The sequence below is a fragment of the Cherax quadricarinatus genome, chromosome 16, assembly GCF_038502225.1.
Source record: "Cherax quadricarinatus isolate ZL_2023a chromosome 16, ASM3850222v1, whole genome shotgun sequence".
In the NCBI taxonomy this organism is placed as follows: domain Eukaryota; kingdom Metazoa; phylum Arthropoda; class Malacostraca; order Decapoda; family Parastacidae; genus Cherax; species Cherax quadricarinatus.
In genome coordinates, this window is record NC_091307.1 from 3,963,088 (window position 1) to 3,986,258 (window position 23,171).

At 43.2% G+C, this 23,171-nt stretch overlaps 1 protein-coding gene across 1 annotated transcript in view; it reads left to right on the forward strand.

Annotated features, from left to right (window-relative positions):
* LOC128688793 (nephrin) overlaps positions 1-19,426 on the forward strand; it is a gene marked incomplete at its 3' end in the record, with an annotated part of 745,578 nt that extends 726,152 nt beyond the window's left edge. Inside the window, 4 exon segments of the mRNA XM_070085373.1 lie at positions 9,165-9,503; positions 15,616-15,772; positions 16,988-17,135; positions 19,274-19,426. Of these exon segments, the coding sequence (XP_069941474.1) occupies positions 9,165-9,503; positions 15,616-15,772; positions 16,988-17,135; positions 19,274-19,426 (797 nt within the window).
* Positions 19,427-23,171: the final 3,745 nt, after the last annotated feature.

Genomic DNA, 23,171 nt, shown 5'->3' on the forward strand with positions numbered 1-23,171 from the left:
AATATTGAAGCCCCAGAGAAGGTCGACTCAAATATTTTTAGCGTAGTTTACCACGAATGAAAATTTCACTCTATTTTACACACAATAAGAAAATGAGTCTTTAGTTTCACGCTCTGTTGTCATCGACGTTAAAGGTAACTCTTTGAAAGTTCGAAGCCAAGAAACGAAGAGTTGTGAATCTTGGAATAAGTTCTTTGATTTTGGTCATAGAGCCCCTTGCTTTAATTTTGCCCTAGTTTCCGTACACAAAGGTTAAAAATTTGAAGCTGTTTATAGACTAAATAAAAACGAGAATCTGGAGGTTGGAGAGAGAGAGAGAGAGAGAGAGAGAGAGAGAGAGAGAGAGAGAGAGAGAGAGAAAGAGAGAGAGAGAGAGAGAGAGGCAATATCCTGAAGATCGGGGATACTTCATTATTGAGCAGATGTTTCGGTCATGGTACATGTATCAATTTTAGTCGTTCCTCTTAACATTGCTTCTTAAGTACAACTTCCTGCCTAACTCTCGTTTTAGCTTCTTTGTTCAATACCTTACCCCTGTCATAAGGTAGCTACGAAAACGTCCACTCACCACAACTATAACCATGTCCTTCCCTGCCACTCGCCACAACTGCAACCATCTCTCCTGCCACTCACCACAACTCCAGCCATCTCTCCTGCCACTCACCACAACTCCAGCCATCTCTCCTGCCACTCACCACAACTCCAGCCATCTCCCCTGCCACTCACCACAACTACAAGCATCGCTACAATGATACTCATATGCCACTTACCTTTCAACAGCTTTCCATTCGCCACACCTACGTATCATTCTTTTCCCCACATCGCCACGACTCCAGCAATCAGACTACTACTCTCACCGCGTGTACTACTACACTTTCCCTGCATTCCACTCTGTACAACTATTCTGTTTCTGCCTTCCATTCCTCACACCCTCAATTTTCTTCCCTCCTGTCTTGCCTACCAGTCAGAGCAGAGAGGCGTGATGGTTGGCTGGTGATGGTAATGGTTCGACCTGGGATTTCCTCTTGTTGTGAATGATATATAACCCCCCACACCAGGCACGCCTTCAGGGCTTTGACGTGTGAAGGTAGTGGAGCTGTTTGGAGCTCAACATGGAGGAGGTGCTTGGAGCTCGCTGTGGAGGGGGGCTTGGAGCTCAACCTGGAGAAGGCGCTTGGAGCTCAACGTAGAGAGGGTGCTTGAAACTCACCGTGAAGGCGGTGCTTGTGGAAAGGAGGGGGGGGGGGTGTCATGGATCTTAAAATGGTGTGGGAGTAGAGCTGTGTTGCAGAGCTTTTATGAGGAGGGGATTGATAAGATAGAGTTTCTAGTTTTAGTAGGGAGAAGGGAGGAATAGAGGGAGGGAGGGGAAGAGAGGGAGAAGGCAAAAAGGGAGGGTTAAACGGTGTTTCTAGATGCTGATATTGTTTCGAGATGGGTTCAAGGATGATGGCTCACAGATGATGGTAAACAGAGGCGGTTCAAACCTTTTTTGTTTATGGTTGGATAGAACAAGGATAATGGAATGAAATAGGGGGCTAAGAAAAGGAACTGAGTAGTAGGTTGAATAGAGGTGAAAGATGGAGAGTGGCAATGAGAATTTTTTTGTTCTTATGAACTGGGTAAATTGAGCCCAAAGAGAAAACGGCATGCAAGATACTCGCCGCTGAAAATTTTATTCGGGTTGTTAATCCGGAGTGTTAGTAATCCAGGATAACCCACTAAAGCCACTGTTAGGCTTGTTTCCATTGTGATCCTTTAATCCTGTTCCCCAGGATGCGACCCCTCCCCACTTTTCTTCAGGCACACAGGTACCCACTTGCTGCTATGTGAACAGGTGCAACAGGTATAAGGAAACTCCCAACGTTTCCATCCGTACTGGGATTGAACCAGGTCTTTATGATGTGAGCCGGAGGTGCCATCAAAGGAATTGGAGAGTAACTTCAGTTCCTTGGATTAAGATATCACCGGCATCAACACGCAGATAGGGAAGGAAGACTGAGAGCCAGATTGTCCAGACACAGCGGCAGTCTCTAAAATTAAGAATAGAGGCAAAGAAAATGATAATGAATTAATCTGGATGGATGGATGGATGGATGGGTGGAAACTGGGAAGTAGATTTTCACATCTCGGTCGAAGTGAACGGGATGGTAGGGGAAAGAAAGTAGGCCTGTTCCTTGGAATGGGGGATGGGTCTGCCTGAGGCACATGGTTGTATCAGCAACAGCTGTAAAACCAGCAGAAGCAGCAGAAACATGAGGTGCTACGATTTGTAGCAGCGGCAGATACATGGGCAGTGCTAGAATTTGTAACGGTAACAGAAATATGAGCAAAGCCTTGATTCGTGATAGCAACAGCAGCAGCAAAAGCATGTGCGGTGATAAGATTCATTGATGCTGGACGAAGGAATCTTTATCGGTGCTAGGCGCGGTGCTAGGACTCTAAAAGATCCCAGTAATCCTAGGACTACACTAATGACTAAATCACTCTGCCAGGGTCTGCAGTTCATCATAACTGGCTGTACTTTTGGTCAACAGAACAACTTATTTTTTTCAACATTAATGGAACACAGCACAAACTGTGCTGTGTTCCATTAATGTTGAAACGGTGTTCCATTAATGTTGAAACTGTGTGCCAGTTTCCTTCGAAGGAGGAGGTGGGACTGCTTTAATAATGGTGAAGGGACTGATAACACTGGCCAACAATTTCTGAAAAGTTGTATGTTTCTTAAATGAGATTGGTTAATCTTACGCATTTTCTTGTCCTGAATTCAAATATTACATTGAAAAATGCTTATTGGCTATAGGTTTAAAGACACGAGACATGTAATATTTTATTATTTTATTATAACGTACAATGTGTCGTACCTTCTCTCTGCATTTTTGCTTGACGCTCATAGTGAGCTGAAGAATCATCTCTTGCCAATGTCTAGCAATAATCTGCAAGCATTCTTGTGCCCCATTTACCCTGGTGCCAGTTTTCCATTGTTGAAATATACTGGTGAAACCTTTCACCATGTTCGTCACTAACTGCCCCACAGTTTGCTGGAAAAAAGTCTGAACGTGAGTCCAAAAAGTGGATTTTAAGTGGCATGTTACATCCCATGTTCTTGTAAGCCTTGATGAGGTTTTCCACCAATTCTTCATAGTTGCCTTCCCTTCCGTTTCCAAGAAATTCCTTCGCCACTAACTTGAATGCTTCACAAGTTTATCTTATCGTCGCTCAGTGAGGGGAATTTTGATGTTAAATGCTTGAATCCCTGACCGGATTTGTCCAGTGGCGAAGGTTAGTAGCACAATTGTTGCATCATATGTGCGGAGCCCAGTTCTTATCCTGGTCACCAATCTTGCATCCAAAATATAGATGATATGCCTTTCTAACCATAGCAGTTATACGGCGATTCTGTGATGCACATGTCACCTCACCACAAATGTAGCAGAAGTTGTCTGCCCTATTCACACAAGTACGAGGCATGTGAAAGAAGAAAACAACAAACAGAAGATAAACACAAAATTTATTCATTAATTTATTATAATACAGAGCATGACAGCTAAGCAGAAGTATTTATATCATTCAGTAGGAAAACCTGGAGGTTACCTGGAGGTTATTCCGGGGATCAACGCCCCTGCGGCCCGGTCCATGACCAGGCGGTGGATTAGGGCCTGATCAACCAGGCTGTTGCTGCTGGCCGCACGCAGTCCAACGTACGAGCCACAGCCCGGCTGATCCGGCACTGACTTTAGGTATCTGTCCAGCTCTCTCTTGAAGGCAGCCAGGGGTTTATTGGCAATTCCCCTAATGCTTGATGGGAGGCTGTTGAACAGTCTTGGGCCCCGGACACTTATGGTGTTTTCCCTTAGTGCACCAATGGCGCCCCTAATTTTAATTGGGGGCATTTTGCATCGCCTGCCCAGTCTTTTACTTTCGTAGGGAGTGATTTCTGTGTGCAGATTTGGAACCATTCCTTCCAGGATTTTCCAAGTGTAGATTATGATATATATCTCTCTCCTGCGTTCCAACGAGTACAAGTCAAGTGCTTCCAAGCGTTCCCAGTAGTTAAGGTGCTTGACAGAACTTATACGTGCAGTAAAGGATCTCTGTACACTCTCTAGATCTGCTATTTCACATGCTTTGAATGGAGATGTTAATGTACAGCAGTATTCCAGCCTAGAGAGAACAAGTGATTTGAAAAGGATCATCATTGGCTTGGCATCTCTCGTTTTGAACGTTCTCATTATCCATCCCATCATTTTCTTTGCACTTGCGATCGTGGCACTGTTGTGATCCTTGAAAGTGAGATCCTCAGACATTACTACTCCCAAGTCCCTTACATTATTTTTCCGCTCTATTGTATGGCCGGAGTCAGTAGTATACTCTGTTCTAGTTATTATCTCCAGTTTTCCATAACGGAGTAGTTGGAATTTGTCCTCATTGAACATCATATTTTTACCGTTGCCCACTGGAAAACTTTGTTTATATCTTCTTGGAGGTTAAATGCGTCCTCAGCAGATGACAGCCTCATGCAGATCCTAGTATCATCCGCAAAGGATGATACGGTGCTGTGGTGTATATCTCTGTTTATGTCTGATATGAGGATAAGGAATAAGATGGGGGCGAGTACTGTGCCTTGTGGAACAGAGCTCTTCACTATGGCAGCCTCCGATTTAACTCTGTTGACCACCACTATTTGTGTTCAATTTGTTAGGAAGTTGAAGATCCATCTCCCCACTTTCCCAGTTATTCCTTTAGCACGTATTTTATGGGCTATTACGCCATGATCGCATTTGTCAAATGCTTTTGCAAAGTCTGTGTATATTACATCTGCATTCTGATTTTCTTCCAGTGCATCCAAGGCCATGTCATAGTGATCCAGTAGTTGTGAGAGGCAGGAGCGACCTGAAAATTTATATAATATGCCTTGCATGCATATCAATAGCTTGCTCAGTGAACATGCATTATAACTTTAAAAAGTGTTTGGCTAAGAAAATCACCTACCTTTTACCTCAAAATACAAACTTGCACAGCACAACCACCTATGACTGCTGGAACAATAATGAAGGTCAGTGAGATTGTGAGTGTGGTGAGAAACACTGCCACAAGCCTGTTGGAACCTGTTGTGACACGTAGGTGTATATTGAAAAGTAGAGCTAACAAACAATTTCAACTATGACATTAATTATCAGTGACCTAAAATTAGTTGGAAATTGCTACTCTGGTCTCGGAAGCATTCTGGGTGTTCTAGAGATTAGTTGTTCCTCCGCTTCCTCATACAAGATTTGATTATCTCTCATTCCCCAGGCTCCGTATGACTTGCATGTTAATCTTTCCTTATATTAATAATAATCTACGGGTAAGCAACTGAACACAGTGATAGATGGGAATATTAAATGACGATAGAAATTTCTGACATTATCACACTCGAGTCAGAGCTAACATTAGCATGGATGTAAGTGGATGGCGGCAGTCCTTCATGATTCTCAGGTGGGTGCGTGTCGTCACGACTCACGCATGCGCGGGGTGGTTATGCCTATTTTGGGTGATATTATTACTTTATTCGTCCGGGAAAAATCACCTGACCCGGAGTCTTTGGATAGATTACCTGTTTAGTGGTGCGGGCTCTGGTGGGGTCGTGGCACAATAATGGCGTCAAGGACACAAGTGATGATGGGTTAGAACTTGGCTCTGACCGGCCATGGCAGCCGCCACCGCCACTGATGCACCAACAAAAGTAGCAGGCGCCACAACAACAACAACAGTAGTAGCAGCAGCAGCCGCCGCCGCCGCCACCACCGCCACAACCACCACCACAACCACCACAACCACCACCACCACAACCGCAGCCGTAACGTGAACCACAGCAACCGTCGCTAAGGCACTGGTGGACCTCCCTGGTGTAGAGCGAGGCTGGGAGTATTTCGCCTTATCACCAGGACGGGTCGTTAACTATATCTGGCCGTGTATCTCCGCTCCACCCTCCAATCCATTTCAGTTTGTGGTTGGTGAGCACCTAGAATATGCCCAGGCTGAGGAATATAAAAGAGTGCCTTCCCTACACGTCTCTCAAGCCTCCCACTTGATATTGTCTCTAGACTGGAGAGAGACTAGACCAGTTTTAAACGACGCTTACTGCTGCTTCCAATTCTGGAGTGTTGTTTGATTACAGTGGTGGTACTCAGTGGCGGTGGGACAAAATTGTCCCATTAAATCAGAATGTCTGTGTCTGTCTGTCTCTGTCTCTGTCTCCCTCCCTCTCTTCCCCCGCCCCGAAATAAACATGTTGAAGCAAGATTGGGTCGGATTTTGCAGGAGGGAAGAGACAGTTTGGTGAATTAGCATTTCTTTACACAAATGCTTACAGTATTAAAAAAAAAAAGACGAATTATCCGTATATGCCCAAGCAGAAATCGCAGATATATCTCTTAATGAATCCTAATTTGACCACCCTCACAAGCATTATGTAGTGGAATATGACTGTGTGTATGTAGAAATTCAAACTAATGGGAAGAAAAATATATTCGTTGTAGTGTATCGTCACCCTCACCCCCCCCACACACACACACACACACAAAAAAATGGGATGACGACGGCCATTTGTATGACGAAATTAAGGCAATTTGTTTGAACAATGAGGTAATATTAGTTGGTAACTTTAACGTGCCTAACATAAAATGGAGCACTCGATCAGGGAACCAGGAGGCCGCCAGACTCGTCAATATCATCAAGGAGAACTTTTTTAACCTAAGATGTCACCACGGCTGCTCGGGGTAACAATATTTTAAATCTTGTTTTTACCACAGGCTACTGTGACCTTTTTGAATCATGTGAGGTAAGGTAGGAGATTAGGGAATAAGTGATCACAGAATCATACGATTTAAAATGGAAACTAATGGTTCCCAATTTCAGAACAGATAACGTTGATAAGGTGATTTTAATAATTTTAGCTGTCTTTACATAATTTAGGTATCATTAGCCTTATGGAGATAGTGACAATTATAACTGGGAGCTAATCCAAGGTGACAGAATGAAGAGCCCATGAATTATTCATATATTAAAATTAGCACAACTATGATTAAAACGGGATGGGGGGGGGGGAACTGACAGCATTGCTAGCTCGACTCCTCTCCAAAAGAGTCTTAACAAGGACCCTTGTTACAGGATATGTCTAACCCTTGTTGACGTTTGTTTTTTTAATTAGGGAAAAAATCACATGGTGACAAGTTCATTGGTGTTAGCACTGTGACCGTCTACCTGGAGGGCATTGCGGGGGTCAACGCCCCCGCAGCCCGGTCCACGACCAGGCCTCCTGGTGGATCAGGGCCTGATCAACGAGGCTGTTACTGCTGGCCGCACGCAATTCAACGAACGAACCACAGCCCGGCTGATCCGGCACCGTCTTTAGGTATCTGTCCAGCTCCCTCTTGAAGACAACCAGGGGTCTTCCCGTAATGCCCCTTATTGCTGGTGGGAGGCTGTTGAACAGTCTTGGGCCCCGGACACTTATTGTGTTTCTCTTAGTGTACCAGTGACGCCCCTACTTTTCACTGGGGGTATGTTGCATCGCCTGCCAAGTCTTTTACTTTCGTACGGAGTGATTGCTGTGTACATATTAGGGACCAGACCCTCCAGAATCTTCCAGGTGTAGATTATGATATCTCTCTCTCGCCTGCGCTCTAGTGAGTACAAGTCAAGTGCTTCCAGGCGCTCCCTGGTGTTTAATGACAAAAGGAACAAATATAGAAGTTTTCAAGAGTTAACTGGACCACCACCTGCTTAAAGTGCCTGATTACTTAAGTTGAAGGTCATGTAGGCAATTAGCAGTAAAAGCCTTGTTAACTAGGCAGTCAACAAAAAATATCGGGCCTCAGGCCGAGCCTTGAGGAACATGATAGGGGAGGAGGGGGGGGTTAGAAAAACCCTTGAAACCTTTCACAAGCATGTCACAGGTAAAGTAAGGTAGATGTTGGCTATGCGGTTGACCACGGCAGCAGCGACCACGGGCTCTCCCGTGGTGGACTCTTGACACTTTCCAGGTCTCCCTATTAAATGGTGTCTCACTTTCTTGACCCCAAGTATTCAAAACGATTTGGACTCAATCTGAGCTAAAGATTGGACTCTCTACACTCGATCTTTGCTCTGGGCCACCCACCGCCAGTGTAAACACAGAATAGGTTACTGTAAACTCAACCTGAAGGGTCATATATTTCTCTGCCACCTCCAGACCCGAGAATTTATCAACATATTGCGAGAATCTCATTACCAGCCATGACATTGGTACCAGTGTTACGTGAATATTTCCTACCTATCAGTTACATATCTTCAATATATCATATCTTATCCTAGCCTAGAGCGGTAAGGGTCAAACTTCGGATTTTTCTTAATTGTCTCTTCTCCGTAGCACCAGGTCCTCATTAATTCTACCCTTTCTCTCCCGTAGCACTGGTCTCTCGTTAATTATCTTTCTCCCCTCATCCCCGTGGCTCCGCGCCCTCGTTACTTCTCTTCAACCCCTCCCCCCCCCTTCCTGTAGCACAAGACCCTCGTTACTGTTGTTTCCTCCATATCACTGCGCATTAGTTAACTCATTCTCTCCTTTGTAGCAGAGGGCCGTTAATTCTCTCTCCTCCCATACACCAACCATACCTTCACTAATTCTCTCTACTTAATACCGGTCCTTAGCTAATTCTCCTCTTCTCTACAACACTGGGCTCTTGTTAATGCTCTCGTCCACCCGCCGCTCTTCTAATGGCGGGCCTAGCTAGTTCATTCCCCTTCCTCAAATGACCGACTCCTCGTTAATTTCCTGCCGTTACAACAGACCCCTCGTTAGTTCTCTTTCCCTACTTCCCTCGCTCCTTAGGGCAAGCTTCTCATCAATCCTTCCCACCCTTCTTCACTCTCCGCTTTCCCTTGGTTAATTATTTTATCGTTTTGTACTGTATATACGAGTACATGTGTATATATACATGCAGGCGCGCACACACCACATATACACATACCACATACACAAACACATGAGATATACTGCAGTTTGTCTTTAATCATATGAATAATTATGTATCATGAGAGGTTTAGATAATTGAAACCTTCCTTGGTGTTTGTGTTAATCATGTGGATCAGTCATCATAAGTTCAACTATTTTAAAGCCCATATATTCTCCTCGACAGATGCGCCGACGTTTCTGTCTGATCCTCCTGAAGTAGTGGACGTGGTGATAGGGGAGTCAGAGGTGTTGAACCTGACGGCACGGGCGAATCCTGGCCCCGTACTGTACTCCTGGACCCGCCACGGCCTCCCGCTACCCGACCCTGTCATCGACGAGTCCTGGAGACACGCCTACGCCCTCGACCCGGACACTATGGGCAGCACGACTGGGTCGTACGTGGCGGCCGACGGCCCTCTGCTATACATCAGGGGCGTGACCGTTGACGACGCTGGCGACTACGAACTGGAAGCTACTAACCAAGAGGGCGCCACTGTAGCAAAAGTTTACCTCAACGTGCAGTGTAAGTAATTGCTCGAGTATCGAGGACGAAGGGCTGTTGTTTATCTCATTAATTCATTTTTAATGCGTTTATAATTTTTTTTATAATAGTCTTCGTATAAGTGCTTCTCTGATGTATGTACTTTAGGTAGTGCTCTTTGTCAGAACTGATTCAAGACGTACTCGTGTGAGTATATACTCTTTAATAATATATAATATTTGTATATATACTTACACGACCGTGGTACAGTTGGGTATAAATTCTGCTACAGTGACACAGCTTTACTGAGAGAGAGAGAGACACACACACACACACACACACACACACACACACACACACACACACACACACACACACACACACACACACACACACACACACACACACGCACACACGCAGGAAAGCCAGTAAATGAAATGATGGAATATGCAACAACAAAATGCAAGGAGGCAGTGGAAAGGTTTATTCCCAAGGGCAACAGAAACAATGGGAAGACCAGAACGAGCCCCTGGTTTACCCGACGGTGTAAGGAGGCAAAAAGTGCAATAGAGAATGGAAAAAGTACAGAAGGCAGAGAACACATGAAAATAGGGAGATTAGTCGCAGAGCCAGGAACAAGTATGCACAGGTAAGGAGGGAGGCCCAGCGACAGTATGAAAATAACATAGCATCGAAAATCAAGACTGACCAGAAACTGTTGTATAGCCACATCAGGAGGAAGACAACAGTCAAAGACCAGGTGATCAGATTAAGGACAGAAGGTGGAGAACTCACAAGAAATGATCAGGAGGTATGCGAGGAGCTAAACAGGAGATTTAAGGAAGTTTTTACAGTAGAGACAGGAAGGGCTCTGGGAAGACAGCACGGAAGGGAACATCAAAAGGGAATATACCAACAAGTGTTGGATGACATACGAACAGCCGAGGAGGAGGTGCAGAAGCTGCTAAGTGACCTTGATACCTCAAAGGCGATGGGACCGGACAACATCTCCCAGTGGGTTCTTAGAGAAGGAGCAGAGATGCTGTGCGTGCCCCTAATCACAATCTTCAACACATCCCTTGAAACTGGGCAACTACCTGAGAAATGGAAGACAGCAAATGTAGTCCCCATATTTAAGAAAGGAAACAGAAATGAGGCACTAAACTACAGACCTGTGTCTCTGACATGTATTGTGTGCAAAGTCATAGAGAAGATTATCAGGAGGAGAGTGGTGGAACACCTGGAACAGAACAAGATTATAAATGAAAACCAGCATGGGTTCATGGAAGGCAAATCCTGTGTCACAAACCTTCTGGAGTTTTATGACAAGGTAACAGAAATAAGACACGAGAGAGAGGGGTGGGTTGATTGCATTTTCCTAGACTGCAGGAAGGCCTTTGACACAGTTCCCCACAAGAGATTAGTGCAAAAACTGGAGGATCAGGCGCATATAACACGGAGGGCACTGCAGTGGATCAGGGAATACCTGACAGGGAGGCAATAACGAGTCATGGTACGTGAAGAGGTATCACAGTGGGCGCCTGTGACGAGCGGGGTCCCACAGGGGTCAGTTCTAGGACCAGTGCTATTTTTGGTATATGCGAACGACATGATGGAAGGAATAGACTCTGAAGTGTCCCTATTCGCAGATGATGTGAAGCTGATGAGAAGAATTAAATCGGATGAGGATGAGGCAGGACTGCAAAGAGACCTGGACAGGCTGGACATGTAGTCCAGAAACTGGCTTCTCGAATTCAACCCTGCCAAATGCAAAGCCATGAAGATTGGGGAGGGGCAAAGAAGACCGCAGACAGAATATAGGCTAGGTGGACAAAGACTACAGACCTCACTCAGAGAGAAAGACCTTGGGGTGACCATATCACCGAGCACGTCACCGGAGGCACACATCAATCAAATAACTGCTGCAGCATACGGGCGCCTGGCAAACCTGAGAATAGCGTTCCAATACCTTAATAAGGAATCGTTCAAGACACTGTACACTGTGTATGTTAGGCCCATACTGGAGTATGCAGCACCAGTCTGGAACCCACACCTGGTCAGGCACGTCAAGAAGTTAGAGAAAGTACAAAGGTTTGCAACAAGGCTAGTCCCAGAGCTCAAGGGATTGTCGTACGAGGATAGGTTGAGGGAAATCGGACTGACGACACTGGAGGACAGAAGGGTCAGGGGAGACATGATAACGACATACAAGATACTGCGGGGAATAGACAAGGTGGACAAAGATAGGATGTTCCAGAGAGGAGACACAGAAACAAGGGGTCACAACTGGAAGCTGAAGACTCAGACGAGTCACAGGGACGTTAGGAAGTATTTCTTCAGTCATAGAGTCGTCAGGAAGTGGAATAGCCTAGCAAGTGAAGTAGTGGAGGCAGGAACCATACATAGTTTTAAGAAGAGATATGACAAAGCTCAGGAAGCAGAGAGGGAGAGGACCTAGTAGCGATCAGTGAAGAGGCGGGGCCAGGAGCTGAGTCTCGACCCCTGCAACCACAATTAGGTGAGTACACACACACACACACACACACACACACACACACACACACACACACACACACATGGAGAAGATTATCAGGAGAAGAGTGGTGGAACACCTAGAAAGGAATGATCTCATCAACAGCAGCCAACATGGTTTCAGGGACGGGAAATCCTGTGTCACAAACCTACTGGAGTTCTATGACATGGTGACAGCAGTAAGACAAGAGAGAGAGGGGTGGGTGGATTGCATATTCTTGGACTGCAAGAAGGCGTTTGACACAGTTCCACACAAGAGATTGGTGCAAAAACTGGAGGACCAAGCAGGGATAACAGGGAAGGCACTACAATGGATCAGGGAATACTTGTCAGGAAGACAGCAGCGAGTCATGGTACGTGGCGAGGTGTCAGAGTGGGCACCTGTGACCAGCGGGGTCCCACAGGGGTCAGTCCTAGGACCAGTGCTGTTTCTGGTATTTGTGAACGACATGACGGAAGGAATAGACTCTGAGGTGTCCCTGTTTGCAGATGACGTGAAGTTGATGAGAAGAATTCACTCGATCGAAGACCAGGCAGAACTACAAAGGGATCTGGACAGGCTGCAGACCTGGTCCAGCAATTGGCTCCTGGAGTTCAATCCCACCAAGTGCAAAGTCATGAAGATTGGGGAAGGGCAAAGAAGACCGCAGACGGAGTACAGTCTAGGGGGCCAGAGACTACAAACTTCACTCAAGGAAAAAGATCTTGGGGTGAGTATAACACCAGGCACATCTCCTGAAGCGCACATCAACCAAATAACTGCTGCAGCATATGGGCGCCTAGCAAACCTCAGAACAGCATTCCGACATCTTAATAAGGAATCATTCAGGACCCTGTACACCGTGTACGTTAGGCCCATATTGGAGTATGCGGCACCAGTTTGGAACCCACACCTAGCCAAGCACGTAAAGAAACTAGAGAAAGTGCAAAGGTTTGCAACAAGACTAGTCCCAGAGCTAAGAGGTATGTCCTACGAGGAGAGGTTAAGGGAAATCAACCTGACGACACTGGAGGACAGGAGAGATAGGGGGACATGATAACGACATACAAAATACTGAGAGGAATGGACAAGGTGGACAAAGACAGGATGTTCCAGAGATTGGACACAGTAACAAGGGGACACAGTTGGAAGTTGAAGACACAGATGAATCACAGGGATGTTAGGAAGTATTTCTTCAGCCACAGAGTAGTCAGTAAGTGGAATAGTTTGGGAAGCGATGTAGTGGAGGCAGGATCCATACATAGCTTTAAGCAGAGGTATGATAAAGCTCACGGTTCAGGGAGTGTGACCTAGTAGCGATCAGTGAAGAGGCGGGGCCAGGAGCTCGGACTCGACCCCCGCAACCTCAACTAGGTGAGTACAACTAGGTGAGTACACACACACCCAGACGGACAGACAGACTCAACAACACACTTCACCTTTTTGGCACGATTTCTTGTTTACGTCCGAGATCATTTAACAATTTTTTCCATTTTCTCCTTTCGTTATGATTTTAAAGAATTTTTCTTTAAGCTCTTTTTTTTTGGGGGGGGGGGTGAAGGGGGCTATAGTTGCCGACAACTCCGTCAATATTTTATAGCTTTCTATACATGCATCCTATATACATCATGAAATAAACAGATATTTCTTGTGCAGATTTTTATTTGTAGAAATAATGGTAATAGGTTACGTTTAGTTAAGGCTAGATTAGGTTAGGCGATGTGACGTTTGGCTAGGTTAGGTTAGCTAACCTAAAACCTCCAGCCGTCATGTTTACGTTTAGGCAGGCGCGATACACGCCCCTGCGTGTTTTAGCCACCTAATTCAATATATTGTATTAGTTTTGTTTACATCTCCCAAAATAACATTTTGCACAACAACCATCTACACATTTTTTTTTTGTTCCGACATATTCTTTGAACCCTTTTCAGATTCTAGATTCAACCCTTTTCAGATTCTAGATTCAACCCTTTTTCAGATTCTAGATTCAACCCTTTTCAGATTCTAGATTCAACCCTTTTTCAGATTCTAGATTCAACCCTTTTCAGATTCTAGATTCAACCCTTTTTCAGATTCTAGATTCAACCCTTTTCAGATTTTAGATTCCCTCTCTTTCTCCTCCCTCGTCTTTCTCTTTCTGTTTCATATTGCTCCCACTCTTTCCGTCGCTCTTGTACTCCTAACTTGTTCTTATTCTCTTCCGCGCACACCTTTCAAATCCTGGTTTGCTTTTTCTCATCCCTCTTCCTCAGTCTCTTCTTCGTTTCTGTTCCAGCTACCTCTTCTATCAGCCCCTCTCCTGTTTCTCCTCCCTCGTTCTTTTCATTTCCGATCTCTTTTTTCCCCTCTTTCCTCTTTTTTCCCATCTTTCCTCTTCCTCCACTTTCCAGTACTTTTCTTTCCCCTCTTTCCCCCTTTTTCCTCTTCCTCTTTTCTCTTTCCTCTTTCTCCTATTTCTTTTTCTTCTCTTTTTCTTCTCCCTCCTCTAGCCCATCTTCCTCTTCCTCATAGCGTACCTAGGGACTGTCTTCCGCTGCTCCGTGGGCAAATCATCTGCCACTTGTGTAATGGTCCTTCAATCCATTCAAGAACACTCCTTTTCTTTTTCCATTTTCTTATTTTTCTGTAGCACAACAGCAAGCAAATAATTTATTTTGTCTTGGCTATAACCGGAGGGGAAAAAACTGAGTCTCTTTGTTTGTCTTCTTTGAGCGGTTTCTCATGACCTTCTTTAAGAGAGAGAGGCGCGCGGGCGCGCGCACACACACACACACACACACACACACACACACACACACACACACACACACACACACACACACACACACACACACACGCACACACACGCACACACAGTTGTCAGAAAGTGTAATAGTCTGGGAAGTGATGTAGTGGAGGCAGGATCCATACATAGCTTTAAGAAGTATGATAAAGCACATGGAGCAGGAAGATTGACCTAGTAGCGACCAATGAAGAGGCGGGGCCAGGAGCTGTGACTCGACCCTTGCAACCATAGTTAGGCGGCTACACACACACACAAGCACATATTAATGTAGAAGCACCCTGAGGCACACAGGTGAAACATACAGACTCGCACAGCGGAAAATAGACAAACGATGGATGAAAGAGAAGTGATACAACAGAGAAACGGAAGATAAGAGGACCGAGTCATAAGACAAAAACTTGAGACAACACAGTAACTGAGAATAAGAGGGATGGGGGGGCGCTCATGCGCGCGCACACACACACACACACACACAAACTTGGAAAAAGTGACACAACAAACAGAGAGCTAACTCCTTGTTTGTTGTGGCACATAAATACAAACTGTGGACAAGAAATATTTCTCCATCCAGTTGTTCTCTCATTCTACTGGTTAGCGAAGCTTTTCCTTAATGAAATGTCCTATTTACTGCATATGGGACTTGTTTACACGTCGACGTTAATCGCCATTTTATAAACCTCAGTCACAAAAACAAGCTGCGAGGTAAGCTTGGACACGTAAGAACATAAGAATGTAGGAACGCTGTAGCAGGCCTATTGGCCCCTACGAGACAGGTCCTTCTCAAAACCTACCATTTCCACCCACGTATTTGTCCAACCTTTTCCCATGTAACACCTTTCTCTCCCACGTCTCAACAGACCCCCCGACGATCAAGTACACGTCGGAGGTGGTGACGGTTTCGGAGGGGCAGGACGCGAACCTTGAGTGCGCTGCCGACGGCAACCCTCTTACCGAAGACATGATGCAGTGGAGCAGGCAGGATTACCCCTTCACCCGTACCCAGCAGTCCTTTGGGTGAGTATCCTGCAGGAGGAAAGGGAAACCAGAAAGATAGGGAACGCATGAGGATGGAAGGGGATGGGTGAGAAGCAGCAGCAACAGCAGAAGAACGGGTAGGTGGAGACGGGACAGAGGAGGCGAAAGGAACCTTAATGAGGATGAGAGAGGAAGGAGGATGTGCAAGGGAAAGCTGGAGGAGGAAGGAAGGAATTGAGAGGAAGAGGATGAGATGGGGGAAAGGGTTGCAACAGCAGCAACAGGAGTGGAGGAAGACCAGTAGGGAAGGGATACAGCAGGAGGGGTAGAAGAAAGTAGGAATGGTAGATTTCTTTGGGAGAGTAACATGTAGTGGTGAATAAGGAGGAGCTGCTTTAGGAGGGATGTGAAGGGAATGGTAGAGAAGATAGATACAGAAGATTGCAAAAGTGGATACATCAGCAGTGTGCTGCTACCCTTTTCTATACGATAGTTATAAGTTATAAGAGCTAGCCATGTTTCCCACTCATATCCCATCAAGCAAGGTGGATGTCATGCTGCTGTTGCTTGGACGTGGTGGTGGTGGTGGTAGTAATGGTGGTAGTAGTAGTGGTGATGAATTAGACACGTGTGCAACACCATTCTCCTTTGCATTTGACTGATGAAGCCACTGTGTGGTGAAACGTTTCCTCAGTAAAGATTCCCAACTGTTGCTGGTGGTAGTGGTGATGTTGAGACTGCTGGTGTGGTAGAACTGTTGCTGTTGCTTGGGTGGTGGCACTTCTGGTATAGGGATGGTGCTCCTGGGGTGATGGAGATACTGCTGCTGGAGTGGTAGTACTGATGCTTCTAGGATGGTGGTGGTACTGTTGCTGTGGTCAGGTCAAACACTGTCATGTAGATTTTTACGAGCAGTTTAGAGCTCTGAAGCTTTAAGTTTTCATGTGGCTTGTTGAGTAATTTCGAGTTGGCAGGAATTAGCATTTTTTTTTTCTTTTTTTTTTTCTTTTGCAAGAGAATGTAACTGTTTTGAGGTGAACCAATTAACACATTGTTATTTAGTCGTAAAATAATAAATATGAAAGTACAATTTCTAATAACAGTGTTAAGAAGACTCCAAATAAAATAAAACTAATAAAATGAAATTACTAATAACACTAAAAGTAGTAAATTAGATAATAAGACTTTACAGTGACACTAGAAAGTCATAAATAGGGTATAAGCCTCTATCACATTACATCCACTATCCTATAGGGGAAAGAAAGCCTCCTTGAAGGTGCTGAGGGCCAACAGGAACGACACCGGCGTCTACTCGTGCGTTGTCAACAATAGCATTGGGAAGGTTGCCACGGCAAACGTCACTCTCGTGGTCAAGACCAGGCCACAGGTGGAGCACTCGCAGGTGAGTCAATAGCAAGGTGATTGCTCCTGTGAGGCGGAGGGAGGAAGGAAGGAAGGAAGGAACACAGCAAGGCAACCAGCCAACCTGTATGAGTGGGTTGATGTGTATGTGGGTAGAAGTTACGGAGGGAAGGGTAGCAGCAGAGGCCTCTTCCTGGGTTAAATACCACTTCGGTGACAATTAAGGTGCATATATCTCGGGTGTATATGCACAGAGTTTTCCTTTAGTCCCTATTGTAGTGATTAAAGTAGTCTTTATATTCCTCTGAATACAAGTGAGATACGGTCTTAACCCTCCTCCTGTCGACAGGCCTTAAGTGTAAGACACTAATTGGCTGTAGGATAACAATGGTCTGTGTGTAATGGGTTTCACAGCAACCAGGGCATCAGCTGATGGTTTGTTGGGAGAGCTGTAGCTAATTACAGGAAAATAACAGCTGGTGTTGAAGGGATAGTAACTAGTTGTACTAGACAACTATATGAGAACAGTCATTAGTTAAATGAGAACATTTTGGTATACATGAGAAAAATATAGTTACTATAGAAATGCAGCTCAAGAGAAGAATACTTATTATAGTAATTAGTTCAGCAAGTTGAGATAATGCAGTCATTTTTTATTGGTGAAAATATATCAAAAACTACTCAAAGCACAACTGTACTTTACATAAAAATGGTTCTGTTCGTCATATTTACTTAACAACCTCAAGAAAAAGTGGTGGTATGTGACAACGTTTCCTCAATACCACCAAAAAAAGTATTAGTATTTGATCACAATTAATACCCCCTAAAAAATTGTATTGGTTACATATTCCCACAGCACGTCACAGAGGTGAATAGTTCATTAACTGCATTCCACAGTTAACAGTAAATTGTTGCACTCGGAACAATCCCACAGGTGTGAGTTTATGGTCACAGTTTCTCAAGAAAGCTCCCACAGTGAGAAATATAGGGTTAGTTACTCCTAAAGCCCCGCTATAATTACACTGTATATGCTCTCAGCTCTCTTACTGAAGTGAAAGTGAAGTATTGAACGTAAACGATGTGCTGTAAATATGACAGGCATTGGCATGTGTGTGTATGAAGTCAATGGTATAAATTAATTCTGTACATGAAAGCAGATTTTTCACATGTTTTGTCCTTGCAGTATTGCATGCATTCTAATGTTTCATCTTAATGTTAAAACTCATACATTTCATCTCAATGTAAAACTCGGTGCAATATTTCCGTGTAGATATACTGAGAATTACATACCGCTCGGTAAACACACACCGAAAGGATCACACCTTTCGGTGTACATACGCTGATAAATTCCTCTAAGTATATATACACAAAATTTGCCCTCTTATCGATCAGTTTACCCTGTTTGAGCAGTTCGCAGTTATGACTCTCACTGCCTCTATCCATCAAGTTTATCAACTTCCCTTCTATCTACGTTTCTCGTTTGATTAAATTTCATTGTAAGACTTCCGTACAGTCTCTTCCATACGTATACAAGTTTATCAACAACAGTAATCTGTGTTTGGGCTACTTGTGCAACTATGAGTACAGTTAATGGTGATGGAAGTTCAACCTTCCATCACCACGCCCTCAGTCACCCGGGTTAGTTTTTCACATAACTATAATAAGAGTAATATATTTAAGCTAACATTTGCTTTCCTTTACTCTTGCAGACATTCATTTGCTCCTTCCTCCCATCAATTTTTGTTAACATGTGTCTTCCCTTTCTGCCCTTCTACGGAGGAGACTAGATGCTGGTGAAGGGCTGTTAATTCAAGGAATTGGAACTATCGTTCTCTTGGATCAAACCAAATACCCATTTTTTCACGTGCTGTATGGCCCTTACGAGTTTAGCGAGTCATCTGAACGGTGGTGTCCGCACATTTTTTTTTTTTGGGGGGGGGGGGGGCAACATAGGCACTGAATGGGCGATGGTTAAGTTGTTTTCGACTTTGGGTCACCCTGTCTTGGTGGTAAACAGCTGACGTGGTTTTCTTTTTTTCTCGATTTCTTACACTGTTGACCACAGGTTCGGACACCGCCCATTCCTGAAAATGAAGTCTTTCTCCTTCTTTAGGCGCATAAACGTTTTTCATTTATCATTCCTGATTATATTATGCTAACTTCTGCCACAATTTGCAGCTGTTGAACCGGGCAGCGGCAGAGGTGGGAAGGACGGGACGGCTGCAGTGCTTGGCGGAGGGAGCACCAGAGGTGAGCTTCTCCTGGAAGAGAGACGGGGTTCTCCTCTCCAACGGCGTCAGATCCGACAAGTACGAGAATGAGACCATAAAGGTAAGGCTGTGCTTAAAAGTTACTGGAACTTGATCGCAATGCCATAAAATTAATTTAACTTGAAACCTTTACTAAATAATTCAGAATGTTTAGACTCTCATTACAATTTTAAGTTTACTGCCTGACTGCATTTTAACGAAAAAAGAAACGGTGACAAAATATATTCGAAGTAGTAGAAGCGCTTATAATGACGTTTGGAAGATGCACCATTATCTTATTTTCAGAGTCCTGTTCTGTAAACCAGAATTTATTAGCGATTATCTGGTCAAGCAGGCTATTGCTGCCAGCCGTCCCAAGGCCTAAAATAGGCAGCACAACCTTGTTGAGTTGTAGATATTCTCTTCAGAGATTATTAATAATTTAATGAGGGTTTTAATTGATGGTTGTTATTTCAACTTGGTATGATGTATTTGTGTGTTAAGTGTTTGTTCGTTGCTTTTATTTTTTATTTACATATTTTTTATCCTTTATTGTTTCGTAAATAACTACAGCAAGAGTTAAAACTACAACACAACAATTACAAAAACCACTGCATCTAAACAACGACTACAAACACAACAAATACAACTACTGCTACTCTTCAGAGATATTTTTTTTGTAATACTTTTGTAAGGTTCATTGCATTTTGTTCAGTTTTATATTTTCATACAAATTATATAGAGGCTAGTGTGGTGGGTACAGGATGAGCAGCCAGTACTGTATGGCCCATACGGGATTAGTGCTTGTTTTTTAATATCACATCCGAGTGTGTAGCGCAATGACTGAAAAAATTATACGTGAATGATCTAATCTTTTTTTTTTGGTTATTGAATGATTTCATCAATCATTTAATTTTATTCATTTTTGTATCCGTTGCAAGTTACCTGGAGGAAGTTCATCACTTAGTTTCATTATTTAATATTAGTTTTGCCATTCCATTTTATATACAATCACAATTTCTTCACAGATATCAAATACTAATGAAGTTTACTTTTGAATTTTAAAAAAAAGTGGAGGGGGCAGGTTACTCTGATACCGTAAAAGGGCCTTTGATCAAGCAAATTATAGTTCATCTTCCCTTAAATCTAATTAGCCATTCCCAGGCAATGTATAACACTTTCGGGCTAGCCATAATCCTAAATTTAATAATTACTCTGAATTACATTTGCTAATCTTAACATGCAGACAACATGAGCCAAGGGCTATACAAACTGGATCCTTATCTAAGAGAGTTGTTTACAATCTTCATGAATGGTGTTTCACAAAATCTCCTGAATGTTCATTGTGCAATGTTTTCCCCATTGATAAATGGAAGGGTTGCATGAGACTTGTCAGACCACTATCTCCCAGCTAGAGCACTTTTCACTAGTCTAGAAATTACTTTCAGTTATGTCAAGATAGTAGCAACAGCAGCACCTACCTTGGAGATTATGTAATGGCATGACATTATAGTTCCTAGATCTTTGTTACTTGGGTAGCATTCAGTTGAAGTCTACATGAAGGTTTCATATTTTCTGTCTTTTAGACTTTTCTTTTAACTCTGTAACTGGGGACTTTAATATTGTCAACAGTTCCATGAAAACTAGCTTAATTGTTGCTGCGGCCTTGAACTATAAATTTAGGATAACAGAAATGCTTTTGGTAATATTTTACTTCTAAATTCTAAGCACTATCACTGTAATATGTTGGGTTGTCTCAGTTCCGTAGTACTCAGTTCAGTTTGGAACATATGCATAAATAAAAATGGATTATTTAAATAGCGAAGGACAAACACTATTTCGGTTTCAAAGAACATTGTCATCTAACTGTGCATATCAAGTTGACAAGTAACACTGTGTTTATTTTGAAATTGATATTACAGCTGCTGGGAACTAAATTCATCGTGCCTTTGTTCTAGATATATTAATATTAATTTAGTTTGGCTTTTAAGGATGGTCACATTTCCTGTTCTGTAACTTGCACTCTGACAACCACTAGCGCTCATCCATATCACATGTAGGGTGTGTGCACTGAGGCTGCCTCTTAGGGTACTATGAGGACTACAGTTCCTACAAACCTCTGAGAATTTCCTACGTCATCTATTGCAACACATCATAGCTCCTGATGTGCTGGCTGCAACAGTGTGATAGAAATTGTCAGTTTTTATCCACCCCTTAATTGTTTGTGTTGCATTTGTATGATTACTCATTTGTGATTGTCTTACACACGCACGCGCGCGTACACACACACACACACACACAATATATATATATATATAGGAGGGGTGTTAATGTTGCAGTTTAAAAACTGCAGTGTAAAGCACCCTTCTGGCAAGACAGTGATGGAGTGAATGATGGTGAAAGTTTTTCTTTTTCGGGCCACCCTGCGTTGGTGGGATTCGGCCATTGTGATAATAAAATATATATATATATATATTTATATATATATATCTATATATATATATATATATATATATATATATATAATGTCGTGCCGAATAGGTAAAACTTGCGAAAATTTGTGTATGCAATAATTTCGCAAAAATCATTCTGAACCTAACGAAAAAACTACATTTCATTGTGTATATTATTAAATTATTGTAAACTTATCTGAAATATATTTAGCTGAATAAGGCTAAATTAAATTGCACTTGTTATAATAAGGTTACGTAAATTTTCTAAGGCTCTTTTGGTACAGTATTATTAATCTTCACATTAACTTAAATAAAAAAATATATATTTTTAAACGTATAAGAGAAAATTGTAGAAAGGACTTTATTTTAAACGAATTCTTGGATATTGACCAATTTTACCTATTCGGCACAATATATATATATATATATATATATATATATATATATATATATATATATATATATATATATATATATATTTCAACAAGTCGGCCGTCTCCCACCGAGGCAGGGTGACCCAAAAAAGAAAGAAAATCCCCAAAAAGAAAATACTTTCATCATTCAACACTTTCACCACACTCACACATCACTGTTTTTGCAGAGGTGCTCAGAATACAACAGTCTAGAAGCATACACATATAAAGATACACAACATATCCCTCCAAACTGCCAATATCCCAAACCCCTCCTTTAAAGTGCAAGCATTGTACTTCCCATTTCCAGGACTCAAGTCCGACTATATGAAAATAACCGGTTTCCCTGAATCCCTTCACTAAATATTACCCTGCTCACACTCCAACAGATCGTCAGGTGCCAAGTACCATTCGTCTGCATTCACTCCTATCTAACACGCTCACGCACGCTTGCTGGAAGTCCAAGCCCCTTGCCCAAAAAACCTCCTTTATCCCCTCTCTACAACCCTTTCGAGGACGACCCCTACCCCGCCTTCCTTCCCCTATAGATTTATATGCTTTCCATGTCATTCTACTTTGATCCATTCTCTCTAAATGACCAAACCACCTCAACAACCCCTCTTCTGCACTCTGACTAATACTTTTATTAACTCCACACCTTTTCCTAATTTCCACACTCCGAATTTTCTGCATAATATTTACACACGTTGCCCTTAAACAGGACGTCTCCACTGCCTCCAACCGTCTCCTCGCTGCTGCATTTACCACCCAAGCTTCACACCCATATAAGAGTGTTGGTACTACTATACTTCCATACATTCCCTTCTTTGCCTCCATAGATAACGTTTTTTGACTCCACATATACCTCAACGCACCACCTACCTTTTTTTCCCTCATCAATTCTATGATTAACCTCATCCTTCATAAATCCATCCACCGACACGTCAACTCCCAAGTATCT